This window comes from Parasteatoda tepidariorum, chromosome X2 (genome assembly GCF_043381705.1).
Source record: "Parasteatoda tepidariorum isolate YZ-2023 chromosome X2, CAS_Ptep_4.0, whole genome shotgun sequence".
NCBI lineage: Eukaryota > Metazoa > Arthropoda > Arachnida > Araneae > Theridiidae > Parasteatoda > Parasteatoda tepidariorum.
The window spans coordinates 19,579,587-19,594,053 of NC_092215.1; the positions used below are offsets into that span (position 1 = coordinate 19,579,587).

A 14,467-nucleotide genomic window follows, 5' to 3' on the forward strand; every position below is an offset into this window, starting at 1 on the left:
GATTATCTTTCTTGCTGGCCAACCCAGGGATTGAAAAAGTGGTCCTAGCTTAAAAAATCTGTCCCAGTTTTTTCAGCCACTTTTTTTTTCCCAATGTGTTTTGTTTTTTTTTTTAATTCACTATTCTAGAGCACTAGTTTTGGGGATATTTCGTATCGTGATCTGTCACGCCAACTACAATCGCCAAAGTGCCAAATATATTTTAAACATGTACATTTTTTAAAAAAAAGCTGTAGATGTTTGCCCGAGGGTGGCAACGATTTATACCTTTTGAGTTGGTCCCTTTCTGTGATGTTTTTTTTAGTTTCTTGCGGGCCACTGCCCGGAAGTTAACAAAACTTGGCGATAATTGTACCACAGATCACGATGCGGAAATCTCTTAGTTTTTACCTTAAAAGCAAAATAATTATAATTTATTTTAATTTAAGGAAAAACTTTTTAACAGTTAAAGATAAATTGAGTTAATTTGAGATTTTTGATTATAATTGAGTATGATTATAATTTGATATAATTAAAGAGTTAATTTGATATACATGAAATGGAATGTATTCAACTGGCTCTGAGAGCATACAAACATGCTTTAGTTGGGATGGCTGACTGAATAATATAATTGTATAAACACTGGGGTTAAGGGTTCCTTAATTTTTTACAGGGTTGGCAGGTTTTTGACATGTGACAGTTTTTGACAGTTTAAACCATGGTTTAAACCGTCACGTCAAAAACCTCACTGTCAAAAATGTCGAAAATGTCAAAAACCTATATTCATATGTGAAATTTAATTAATACATAAAATTTATATATTTTTTATAAAGGATAGTGTTTCTAAATATGTTCTAGAAAAAATAAATTTAAAATTTTGAAGAAACACTTATATTTTGAATAGTAACCAAAATCTTGTACTTTTGAAAGCTCACATCTTTTGTAATATTATGTATTCATTTTCATGTGTTATTGAAAATCTGCAGTGATATTATTAAGAAATTTATTTATAACCAAATTTAGTGTATAGTATAGATTATACTAAAAATTAGACATTTTTAAAGATAAACATTAGCAGTTTTGTACATTAGACATCTTTTAAAGAAAAATCTTTTTAATATTCTTTTAAATCTTCTTAATAATCTTTTTAACATAAGACAATACAAATTTAAGTGCTTTCTGTTAAATACACAGAGTAGTTAGTGTCGATTTACAGTATATTCAGCCTATTCATTTACTATGCTGAAAATTTAGTTTATCCAAATACTTGTGAATTTCATTTTGCTGAATACTATATACATAGTTTTGTTGAATATCTAAATATTCAGCTGTTGAATAATTACTTCTTGCTTTCAAGATATGCATTATTTGTATTCTTAATACAAGTGGGGGAAAAAATTAAGAGGTAAAAATTGTTTTAAAATGATAAGTGTAATAATTATAAATAAATATAATAAACAATATGAATTATATTTATCATTATTCACAAATATAACTACTTTTAAATTCAAATTAACATACTGGATAATAAAGATATTCGGTATAACATTAAAAAATTTTTTTTATACACTTGTATCAAGTTTGTATTTATACAACATAACTTGTAAGTTCCTTATAAATATTAGTTATATGTTCCTTATATGTCAAAAATGCATAGTAATAAACTTTTAATTTTCTTAAGTATCAAAAAGAAAAAAAAATTTTTTAAATATAAATATTTAAACAATTTTTGTGCAAAATTTTTCTGCACATGCATTTGAATATAAATTTCTGAGATTTTAAATCTGTTATTTTACCTTAATTTTAATTAAAAAATATTTTAAAACCTGCTGATTACCTATAGTATAATTAAATTTCAATATAATGCATGGCAACTGTTGGTAGTTTTGAAGTTTATATATTTTCTTGGCAAACTTCAGTTTTTGACATTTTTGACGGGTTTTTGACGGTTTAAACCAGTATTATACCCTTGTCATGTCAAAAACCACTTTTTGACGTCAAAAACCCAACCCTGATTTTTTAATTTATGAAAAATTATTACCATGTTTATATTAATCAAATTATCAACATTTTATCATTAGTGCTTAACTTTTGGTATATTAATTTGCGTTTTTCGAATGTATATTCATATAGCAGTGATTTAAATTATAATTTAATCAATTTACTTGAAAAAAATTTTAAGTTTTAAGCAAGTTCTAAGTTATGATATATAAATTAAGTTAGTCTTTTTAAATATTATGTTTTATAAAATTCCATTGCAAAAAGAATGCTTCAAATAGTTAAACAATTGAACTCAATAATACTCAATATTAGATTTTCAATAAAAATTCTTTTTTTTTAAGCTTCGTATTACTAAATTTTATTTTTGGTCATGGAATGACCCCAAGCGATTTAACATTTGTTCTAGAGGTGTGCGTCTTCCTGGGTTGAGAGAAGGGGTAACTCGACGGCTGAAACATATTATTCAATGCTGGTATGCAGTGATTACTTAGGAGAATGCATTAACTCAACTGCAGAATCATATTATTAGAAGCAGGAGGTTATGTTATAATTACTTAGGAGAAGGCAAACTGTCTAAAACAAGTTCAATTTGTGGATTCACTCAACTTGAATTTTAAAATTGGAAGAATTTGAAATTTTTTTATTATTGCAAAATATTATATCGCTATATTTTTTATATGATTTTTTAAGTTTGCCCAATACCAGAATTAACAGTATGAATCTGCAGCACTATCATTGAAAAATTCAAATTTGTCTGTGATTTCAACGTGGTCAGATGGAGATTAATATGGTAAAAATTAAGTGTAATCCAACATATATATTTCACACAAATTTCAAATATTGAATATGAAGTTATACACAAAAACTTTGTTGTTTGACTTTTATTTGAATTTTATGCAATCATATTTCAGTTTTGCGCACAAGAAGAGTACTTATACTGAGCCTAATGAAGAAATGAAAAAGTGAAGTTTAACTTGCAAAGATAATAAAATTAAAATAAAATCTTTTCATTTTAACAAGAGAAATTTACAGAATTGTAATTTATGGTGTTCAGATTTGTTCCTATTTAAAGTTTCTTCAAATGAAATTTTGTACCTTAACGTAACAGTTTATTTGCAGACAAATAAAACAACCAGAGAAATGAACTATAAATGGGTTTTTTTCAGTATAAAATTTTTTTTTAAAAAGAAATCTATTCCTTATTTAAGATTTTTTTTAAATAAAATATTTTCTTTTTCATTTTATCTTTAATTTTTTCTGCTAGTAATTTTTTATTTTCTTTTTAAAAAAAATCTGAGGTGAAAATAGTTTGCTGGTGCTGTAATAATCTACAGTGCCCACTGCTGTACTTGAAGGTTTCTGCTACCAGGCTAATTTGTATCACTTTCTCTATCAAAGTTTTGTGTTTTAGAACAACATATCTGAAACTACTTCTAACATATTTATCTTTACCCTGTATCACTAAAACCCTAGGCAGGCCCTACAAAAGTAAAATATCTCATAAAGTGGAAAATTTTTCAGTTTTTGTGATTTCTATCTCTTTTATGTTAAAAATGTGAATGACCTCTAACTCTATTCTTTACTGTGTAAGCTTTAATATAAGAAACAGTCATACTTAACAATAGAAAAAAAGTAAAAATTTATATTTGTGAGAGCTGTGTGTTACTTTGTTATTCTAGCAAATTATATTTTAAAATTCAATTATTACTTTTTTCTAAAGGTTTTTGCTGATCATTTACTTATGGGAAAAAGATTACGAAAAACTCTCTATGCTGGAAATTTGAGTGATTTAGATGAGCCTCCTGATCATCCTCCTATTGCACTAACAGGTTAATTGCACTTTAATTCTTTTTTTTTTTTAACTTAAGTAAACTAGAATTATGATCATACTTTAAGCATAGCTTACTTTTGAATTTTTTTAAGGATAATTCTTTTGCCATATCTCAGTTAATCTCTTTAACTAACAACCTTGAACTATATTCAAGGTGCAATTTGGTTGATTTCCAGCTGGAAAGAAGATCAAAACTATTCTTGTTATTAAATTTGAATAGAGAAGCTTTCTTATTCAGCTTAATACTGAACTGGAAGGAAAAAAATTTTTTAATCTGTTTAATGTTAACCTATCTTTAATTAGAAAATGTTTCAACACATCAGTGGCAGGGTTGGGTTTTTGACGTCAAAAAGTGGTTTTTGACATGACAAGGGTATAATACTGGTTTAAACCGTCAAAAACCCGTCAAAAATGTCAAAAACTGAAGTTTGCCAAGAAAATATATAAACTTCAAAACTACCAACAGTTGCCATGCATTATATTGAAATTTAATTATACTATAGGTAATCAGCAGGTTTTAAAATATTTTTTAATTAAAATTAAGGTAAAATAACAGATTTAAAATCTCAGAAATTTATATTCAAATGCATGTGCAGAAAAATTTTGCACAAAAATTGTTTAAATATTTATATTTAAAAAATTTTTTTTTTCTTTTTGATACTTAAGAAAATTAAAAGTTTATTACTATGCATTTTTGACATATAAGGAACATATAACTAATATTTATAAGGAACTTACAAGTTATGTTGTATAAATACAAACTTGATATAAGATACAAGTGTATAAAAATTTTTTTTTAATGTTATACCGAATATCTTTATTATCCAGTATGTTAATTTGAATTTAAAAGTAGTTATATTTATGAATAATGATAAATATAATTCATATTGTTTATTATATTTATTTATAATTATTACACTTATCATTTTAAAACAATTTTTATCTCTTAATTTTTTTTTCTCCACTTGTATTAAGAATACAAATAATGCATATCTTGAAAGCAAGAAGTAATTATTCAACAGCTGAATATTTAGATATTCAACAAAACTATATAGTATTCAGCAAAATGAAATTCACAAGTATTTGGATAAACTAAATTTTCAGCATAGTAAATGAATAGGCTGAATATACTGTAAATCGACACTAACTACTCTGTGTATTTAACAGAAAGCACTTAAATTTGTATTGTCTTATGTTAAAAAGATTATTAAGAAGATTTAAAAGAATATTAAAAAGATTTTTCTTTAAAAGATGTCTAATGTACAAAACTGCTAATGTTTATCTTTAAAAATGTCTAATTTTTAGTATAATCTATACTATACACTAAATTTGGTTATAAATAAATTTCTTAATAATATCACTGCAGATTTTCAATAACACATGAAAATGAATACATAATATTACAAAAGATGTGAGCTTTCAAAAGTACAAGATTTTGGTTACTATTCAAAATATAAGTGTTTCTTCAAAATTTTAAATTTATTTTTTCTAGAACATATTTAGAAACACTATCCTTTATAAAAAATATATAAATTTTATGTATTAATTAAATTTCACATATGAATATAGGTTTTTGACATTTTCGACATTTTTGACAGTGAGGTTTTTGACGTGACGGTTTAAACCATGGTTTAAACTGTCAAAAACTGTCACATGTCAAAAACCTGCCAACCCTGATCAGTGGGTAAATTTATAGTCACTCTTTAAAATAGTGCAGTATACTTTACATCTGAGATTTAACTTTTTCAAAAAATTGTGGTCTAAAATAGCTTTAATTTTGATTTTTAAAAAAATGACCAAAATAGTAATAATCGATGTTTAAGAAAATTCATTTACTTCAGAAAAATATGATTGGAAGAATCTTTTATTTTTATAAATTTTATAGTTTTTGCTTTAATCACTCTTTGAAATTATGGCATATAGTTCACATCTGAGTTCAAGGGTTAATTCAGGTTTTATTTTTGTAAAAATTTACTACCATATTTTATGTTTAATATCAAAAATATTTCAAACAAGTAATAAAATAGTAAAAAAATTTCCTTTTTGTATCTTATGCAATGCTTAGTTAATAAGGAGTACTTATTTTTTATCATGCCAACCATGCCAGAAACAAATAGCTTGAAATTTATTAATTCGAAAAATAAAGTCATCTACAAAAAAATAAAGTTTGTATAATAAATATTTTAAAAAAAATTAAAAACATTCCTAATTTCAATTATTTTGGGTTCATTAAAATTAATCAATACTTAAAAAGAATTTTTTTTAAAAAAAAATTAACTAATTACTTGTTAGACTAAATAAAGTTAGTGATTAAGTTTAAAACGCTCTAAATTTCTCAGAAAATACAAAATTCTGTATAAAATAAAGTTAGTTTACAATCCAAACTGTTTTAAAAGCTGAAATATATTTTTAAAGAAATAGTTTTTGATAATTAAAAAGGTTACCTTAATTGTTATGATATAACAGATACTTAAAATATTTATTTCAAAAGTTTGCATCTAAATTTTCTAATCTTTTGCTATAAATAGTTTATACTTGCTTGATTCTTTCTAACTTTTGAGAAGATACTAAAAAAGAGACAGTGTATTAACCTTTTGCTCACAACACTTTACATGATAATATTTGTTATTCTGGTTCATTAATTAAGCAAAGGGTTAAGCAATCCATCTGTTAAGCAAAATGATAAAAAAAAGATTATTAAACATTAAATTTTAGTAACATCGTAATTTATACATTTTTATCATGCTACCATTAAAATCACAACGAAAATGTTACTTGTTTAAAAAAACAAAATCCCTTTCCTTTTATTAAAAGGCAATCATGTCACAAATGGATAGAAAGATACTGATAATTATTTGAATATTTAATTTTTTTTTCTTTAAATTTGTTTGAATATCTTCTTTAAACCGACTTAACAATTATAAAGCTTCCTTTAGGTAGATTTTTGTTAGCATGTAGTAGTTGTCTAAACTAAATAAATGGGTTAATCTTTTTGAGTATGTCCTGTATTTATCCATTGGGACTAATAGATACAGCCTATTATAAAAAAAATCAGTTAACAATGTTTTCCTTATTAAGGTGAAAAGATATAACTGACTACTACAAACTTATTAGAAATAGTTTTTTTTTTTTTTGTTGTTCAATTTAAAATATAAATTTAGCATGTCAACTTGAGATAAAAGAAAAGCCAAAGTATGAAAATTGCAAATATGTGAATCTAAGTCCATTTGGATTACAATTGGTCAATAATCAGCCTAAATGTTATAAGTAAGGACTTTTTTGACCTTTTCCTCTTAATTTATGAAGTGAATTAGTTGGTAAATACACATTACAAAATTAAAGCCCTTTTTAGTTTATTGTTTGCTGTAAATAATATTAAAGAAAAATATGTTGAATATATGAGAATAGATTCTTAAAATAATAAAAAAATTTAATTCAATTTTTTTAGTTTTTAAAATATGAAAATTTAGGGTTTTAGGATAAGTTATCAGAACAGCATTATGTTTTTCAATACATATACTAAAACTTCCATGATTATTTTAGGTTTGGCATTAGAATTGTTTACAAAAGCTGTACCAAACGACGGTCTGGATATTTTGGACATGGACTATGTTTCTTGTGCCTCAGAGTAAGTTTTTTAACTTTTTGTGCTTGCAATTTAAGTTGATAGATTTTTTAAATTTTGCTTATCCTAATTCTATAAATCCTTTAAACATTAGCTCTAGCTTTTGAGCTTTAAGCTGGTGGGTTTCTTACATTGAAAAAAAAAATTTTTTTTTCTTATATTTTTCAAAGGAAAATAGTAGATAGAAAGCAAAATTCAATTCAATTTTCCTGAGAGTTATGTTTTGAAGGTTAAATACTTCACCTTGTACAAAGATAAAGGTGGTAAAATGAATTATTATGTTGTACAGTTAATTTGACATAGATATGTGTCCTTTTTTATGATTCATAATTGGCATTATTTTATTAAACAAAATGCCACATGCAATTTACACTTAAGCCATCAGTAAATGTACTTTCTAATATTTTTAATCAATACAATTAAAATCATTTATTACAGAGTACACATTTAAATGTTTAGCTGTCATTGGTTGAGAGAGTTTAATCTAGTGAGACAACATAGCCAATACAAAAAAAGACAGTTATGATTTTTTGACTGCCTAAAACATCTGAGAACAGCACTTCTGTTGCCATACACCTGATTAAAAAAGTTTTAAATGTTAGTGAAGATTTGGATAGATTTTCCACTCAATAAAAAGCAATTAAAAACTACTTTTTTGACCTTGTGAGACCATGGCAACTTTTTTTCAGAAAAAAAAAGTATTCAATAGCAACTATTCTTTTGAAAAATTGATACTTATTTCAGTCTTAGTGAACTATTACCTCATATATTTTGGTATATTATGTAATAAGCGATAGATTTTTTGGTGCTTTTCTTTTTTTCACAAATGTTTTTATGCTTTTATTCATTTAACCAAATGAGTAAAGAAAATGGAAGTAAAAAAGTGACAGGAAGAAAGAAAAGAGTACTTTCCTCATAGAGTTCCCACAATATAATCGGTCTCAGCTTGCAAGATTTTTTGTTATGTTGATTACCTTCCACAGCAGAAATGCATCATAATTGGTGGGATGTCTTGCTAATAAGCTTCATTTTTGTACAACAGATTAATTCAATTTCACACTATGTATAATGTTTCATTGATCTTTAAATTCGTTACATGACCTTTTTAACCCCAGGGATGAGATTTTTCCGCTTTTTAGAGGATTTCCGCTTTTTTTCAATCTCTTAAATTTCAGCTTTTTTATCAAAAATTCAGATTTTCTAAAAATTTCATTTTTTTTTTTTTTTGTAAGTATTCCGCTTTTTCAGAAAATTCACCGATTTTCGAAGAGAAACAGAAAATTCAAACTACATAGCTACCAATCCTTTCTCATTTTTACTTATTTTACCTATTATCTCCCCTTTTACGTGCAGCATATAAGATTTTCCGAATTTTTTACCCGCCCTCCAGATAGATCCGATTTTCATAGTTCAAACGACGCTGCTTCTGACAAGCCTTTTAGAGGTCCCAAGCCTGGAATCTGCTAATATCTCGATTCTTATTCACACGATTTTAATATCAAACATAGCTTTTCATATTTGCGTGTTGCGATTCTTATTCACGCGATTTGAATATTGTACGTTGCGATTCTTATTTACGAGATTTAAAAATCCGATATTGTGATTCGTATTTACGTCTTTTTAAAAACCTATGTAGCGATTCGTATTCACGCAAGTTTAAAATTCAATGTGTTGATTTGCTCATGCGGTTTATAATATCAAACATTGATTTTCGTATTTATACGTGATTTTAAAATAAGGCATTGGGATTCGCATTCACGCATTCTAAAAGTTATGCATCATAATTCTTATTTATGCAATCTAAAAATTACGCATCATGATTCGTATTTACGCGATCTAAAAATTATGAATCGTGATTTGTATTTACGCGTTTTAAAAATTCTATATCCCAGTTTGTATTTTCTCATTTTCAAAATCGTATATCTAGTTTCATATTCATGTGATTTCAAAATCCATAATTGTTATTCATATTCACGCAATTTTAAGATCAACTATCGCGATTCTTGTAAGAAGTAAATTTTTTTTAAAAATTAGTTACTATAAAAGTGACTGTTTTTCTAACGACGATTATTAGTATGTATATGTAAGTGTTACAACATCAGAGAAACTGGAAGGGAATATATTCAAAACTTACATTCTGTGCTTGCAAAGAAGAAAAAATAGGATTTGTCACAAGATGTTTGAAGATGGACTAACGACTAAATATAGCAAACATAAAAGATATAGCAAACAAAAGCAATCACTTAAAAAGGGATTTAATTTAATTTTTTTTTTTTTTTTTGGAAAAAGAGTTAATTAACTCATCATCAAAATTTTATTTATAATTGCTGTTATTTATGCTATAAAATGCAAAATTCTTATCAAATAAAAAACAATTATCTAAACAGTTGCTGATTGTCATGTAATTTTTCAAACTAAAATAGCAATTTTTGTATGTTAAGGAGTTACTATATATTTCTACTTCACTGTTATTGATATGTTTCAGAGGGCTGTAGTTAGATTAGACTATAATATGAACATAATGATTCGGTCCATTGTTAAAGTTTTTTTTTCCAATATAATTTAAAAAGTAATATTACTGATATATTTGCTATAAATCACATAACAGTATTTATTAAAAGAAATGAAATATTAATGTATATTCTCAGTAGTTTTAATTTGCTAAACCAGGTAGTTTTTCAAGTAATAATTGTCTCTTATGTGAACTGAGGAAAAATATAATTTCCAGCTTTATTTTTTCAATTGGTAATTTTTATTTTCACTAAATGTTAAGTATCAATGTAATCATTTATATAATAATAGATTAGTACACAATTGTATGTCAACACATTATTTATTACCTTAAACTGTCTGGAATTTATTATTAAAGAGTTGCGCTTGCGTAAAATTTACTATCGTGGAAATTCAGCTTTTTTGCGTTTTGGCTAATCTCATCCCTGTAACCCTCAATTCTCAACTATATGTTATTTTATTAATAGGAAGATTGATATTTTTATTATTTCTATTTAGCTTTATTCGTGTAATTTTTATAGTTTATGGGCATGATTCAGGGGCGGATTAAGCGTACGGAGGCCCTAGGCCATTCAAATTTTTGGGGCCCTTAGATTACATTTTTTTCTCGTATTTTTTTTAGTTATTCAAATATAAAATTATTTATATATCTTTTCATTTAAGAAAGCATATTTAAAATTAAAATAAATAATAATAATTTAAATTTTACTTTATTTTGTTAAATTAGAACTAAAAAAATTATTGTATTTTATTAATATATATTTGAAATTGATTTTTTTTTTTTAAATCATTGTTTTTCTTAATTTTTTTAAATTTATTTTCAAAAAATTTTTTTTAAAGTCTGACCTAATGGGTAATCTGCCCCTGGCATGATTTAATGCCTCAGACTTGTGTTTATTCTCCTCAAATTATGATTTGCACATCACAACGCACTTTGGGATGTATCATCTGCGTGATTTTCGAGTACCACATCAACCAAACTTTGTATACGAGTAATGCAGTGTGATTCACATACCCGCGATTTAAACATCACATCTCGATTCATATTCACATAAATAAGGAAGATGTATGAAAGAGAAGGTGCATAAGTGAATGGTTATTGTAACTTTAAAAATACAAAATGTGAAAGATTTCCCTACCTAATAAGATTTTAAACCAATTGAGATTTAAAAACAAAATATTCTGATTTGTATTTATGTGTTTTAAGCAGCAAATATTGCGATTTGTATTTACGCGATCTAAAAATCAAAAATTACTATTAATTTACGCACTATTTTAAAGTAACATCATGGTTCATATTCACGAATTTAAAAAGCCAAATATCATGATACGCGTTTCACTTGATATCTAAGCGTTGATGAGCAAAAAAAATGGATTTTGTCTCTGGTCTATTCATAATTCAAACCGAATTTGTTACATAAATTTGGTATTAATACAAACAATTAAAAAAATAATAATTTTAAATTTTCCTGAAACAATATATTTTTATTTTATTTTTTTTATTACTCAAAGATAATCCAAATCTGTGCGAAAAATCTATATCAATATTAGCAATATTGTTAAAAAATGTAGGTATTTTTATTTCTTAATTTAATATGGTTTATAATATTGATTTTTATTTAAGCTTTAAAATGTGAACATGAAAATTTCGTAAAATAGGACAATAAAGAAGTACATAAATTTTATATTTGTGAAATTAAAATGTATAATTTTTTAAATACAAAAAATGAAAGCTATCAATAATTAAGCCCTCTATGTGTACTTTTTTCTTACTAAGATTTTCATCAGGATTAAAATGCTTTACCTATTTCTTCGGTAAAATTGGGCATGGAAAAAATTGAAAATAACCAATATAATTGTTTAGCAAAGCTTTATTTAAAAAAAAAAAGAAAAAAAAACCTTATAAATGGAGATGCATGTTAAAATGTTCATTAATTTTTTTCCTGACCTCCTAATCAGATATTAAAAATTTTTGAAGTTGCTTACAACTTAATCATATTTAATTTTATATCATTAATCTTAATTTTGAATCTTGATCAATTATTTATTTTAATCACATTTAGCAGGGGTCTGTCCATACCGAATTTACTACCGTTTAGCGTAGGGGTGCACAACCTTTTTGAGTGAAGGGCCACTTGCACAGCAGGGTGGCTAACGAAGGGTCGCACATGTATTTAGACATGTTAATGACAAATGTAATAATGTAAACATTAGCGTTCCATTTTTTTATCAATAAACTTAGTAATATCAATAACTTAGTGGTGTTCCATTATTAAAATTCATTCAAAAATAAAAAATTTTGATAAATTTTTTTTTTACAAAAAAAAAAACAAAAAAACCAATTTTTATCATATTAACAATAGATTTATCAAAATAAATAAACATTGAAGAAAAGAAATACTTTTTTTTATCATATCATGCAATATGAAAACTCTTTTTAGAATTAAATTCTAATAAATTAACAAAAACTGCAATGCCCACAGAATGAAAGTAGGAAAAAGTTTAGTCGTAATTAAGTAATATAAATTAATTCAAATTAAATATTTTAATTGAAGAAAATTTATAGGTTTTAAACAAAACTGTGATAGTTCAAAATAAAATTCAATGCTTATTTTGTAATGTACTTTATTATTTTATTTTATTAATTATTAGATTTTTTATAACGTAAACATTTTCCTTTTTTTATCGAAAAAGATCACTTAAGCAACAAAAAATTGAAATCTAAACTACAGACAGTGAGCAGTTTAAAAATTCATGTTTTCCGCCATTTTATGAATTTTTCCAGTTGCAATAACATTGCATTTAAATTAGGGAGGGATGTAACGAGTATTTGGCCCTTCTGCGAAAAATTCAGTTGGTTGAATGATCAGTCGAATATTTGGCAGAATATTTTTTAGAAATGTATTTTTCTAAGTTTCTTTGAATTTTTATAGATATAACTTTTTTTTTTTAAATTATAATCAGACAAGTCAATTTTGTCATTTTTTCGATACTTTGAGAATTGAGAAGGATCCATTTTTTGCAGTTTTTATTATAACCCAGCATTTTAACAGAACGTCTCATACTATTAATTTATTATCACTCTTTCCCTGCACTGTAATATAAATAACCAGTAACATAGAAAAGTATGATTTTCAGTATTAAAGTTTTGTTTCAGGAACTAAGAATAATTTGTTTCTTCTGTTTTTCTTTTTTTAGGCACTTTTATTATGACTCAGCATTTTTTTTAAAAATAAAGTTACAAATAAAATTTATTTTATAGCAATTTTTTTTCTTTTAAAATTATAGCTATGAGAAAAATTTAAATTGAGATTTTCGGCATAAGATTTTCACTTAAAAAATTAAGAACATTTTTTAAATCTTTTTATTTTCTTTAAATAAATAAGAAAAACTTTTTTTAGACGTTTTCATTAAAACGCAGTAGTTTTTAATAGCATTTCTGTTGACTTAATTCTTTTTTCTTGGCTTTTTCTGGTAATTGAAAAACTGAGATGTTCAGCTTTAAAAAAAAATTTCAAAAATTAAGATTGATTTTTATGTTCTCTGTTTCGCTTTTCGACATTTTCAAAAACGTTCTTGATTGGCCTTATTTTTTAGAATTATTTTATGAATACGTTTTTCCAGGAAATACTATTCTGAGCATTGAAATTTTAGTTTCAATGTTGCTATACTGCTAAAAGAATTTGCTATTTGGCCCCAAGTGTACGGCGTTCAATAGATTTTTTCTTCTTTTTTTGCCGAATATTTGGTTTTTGATCAAATCACAATTCATTACCACATTCGACCAAATCATATTCGTTGCGGAAATAAAAAGGAAAGAAAAATAACTAGGATTTACTATAAAACTGTACCATAATACCGTATCAAAAAGTGATTATTTAATTGCGTGATTAACAATCACGTGTCGTAATAACATCATAGTTAAATAACGGGATCGTCAAAATCACGAGGAAAAGTATAGAAATAATTAGGAAAATATATATTTATGCTGAACTCAGCACGAATAAAGCGCGTCAAATGCATGATTTAAAATTTGCATGTCGTAACAGAATAATTGGAATTTTTTATAATACGTGGGAACACATAGCAATAACTGCCGAGAAAAATTTTTGAAAAAAAAGAAAGAATTGCAAAAAAAAGATAAAAAAAATCACTTAGATTTAAGATGAAATCGTCACAAATAAAGTGCACAAAAAGTGATTATTTAAATTTGCGATCTGAAACTCGCGTCGTAATAAAAATTCGGAATTTTCAAGATCACGTAGAAAAGCGGAAATAACTGTTTTAAAAAAATCATTTATATTTGCGATAAATTCGGCTTCAAGAAAGCGCGTTAAACGTACATTTACTAAAGAATCTGTTAAAATTGATTGTGTCAAAACGTGATGACTTAAAAATGCGATTAAAAATTGCCATTTTTTAAAAAAAAAAAATTTATTGTGTTTAGAAGCTCTCGCGGGCCGCACTTCAGTAGTCGAAGGGCCGCATTTGGCCCGCGGGCCGCAGGTTGTGCACCCCTA

The 14,467-nt window shown here is 25.6% G+C and overlaps 1 protein-coding gene across 1 annotated transcript in view; it reads left to right on the forward strand.

Annotated features, from left to right (window-relative positions):
- Nucleotides 1-14,467, forward strand: part of LOC107436643 (protein CNPPD1) — a 31,211-nt gene that overhangs the window by 850 nt on the left and 15,894 nt on the right. Inside the window, exons 2-3 of the mRNA XM_016048417.3 lie at nucleotides 3,701-3,809; nucleotides 7,355-7,439. Of these exons, the coding sequence (XP_015903903.1) occupies nucleotides 3,701-3,809; nucleotides 7,355-7,439 (194 nt within the window). The remainder of the gene's footprint in view (nucleotides 1-3,700; nucleotides 3,810-7,354; nucleotides 7,440-14,467) is intronic.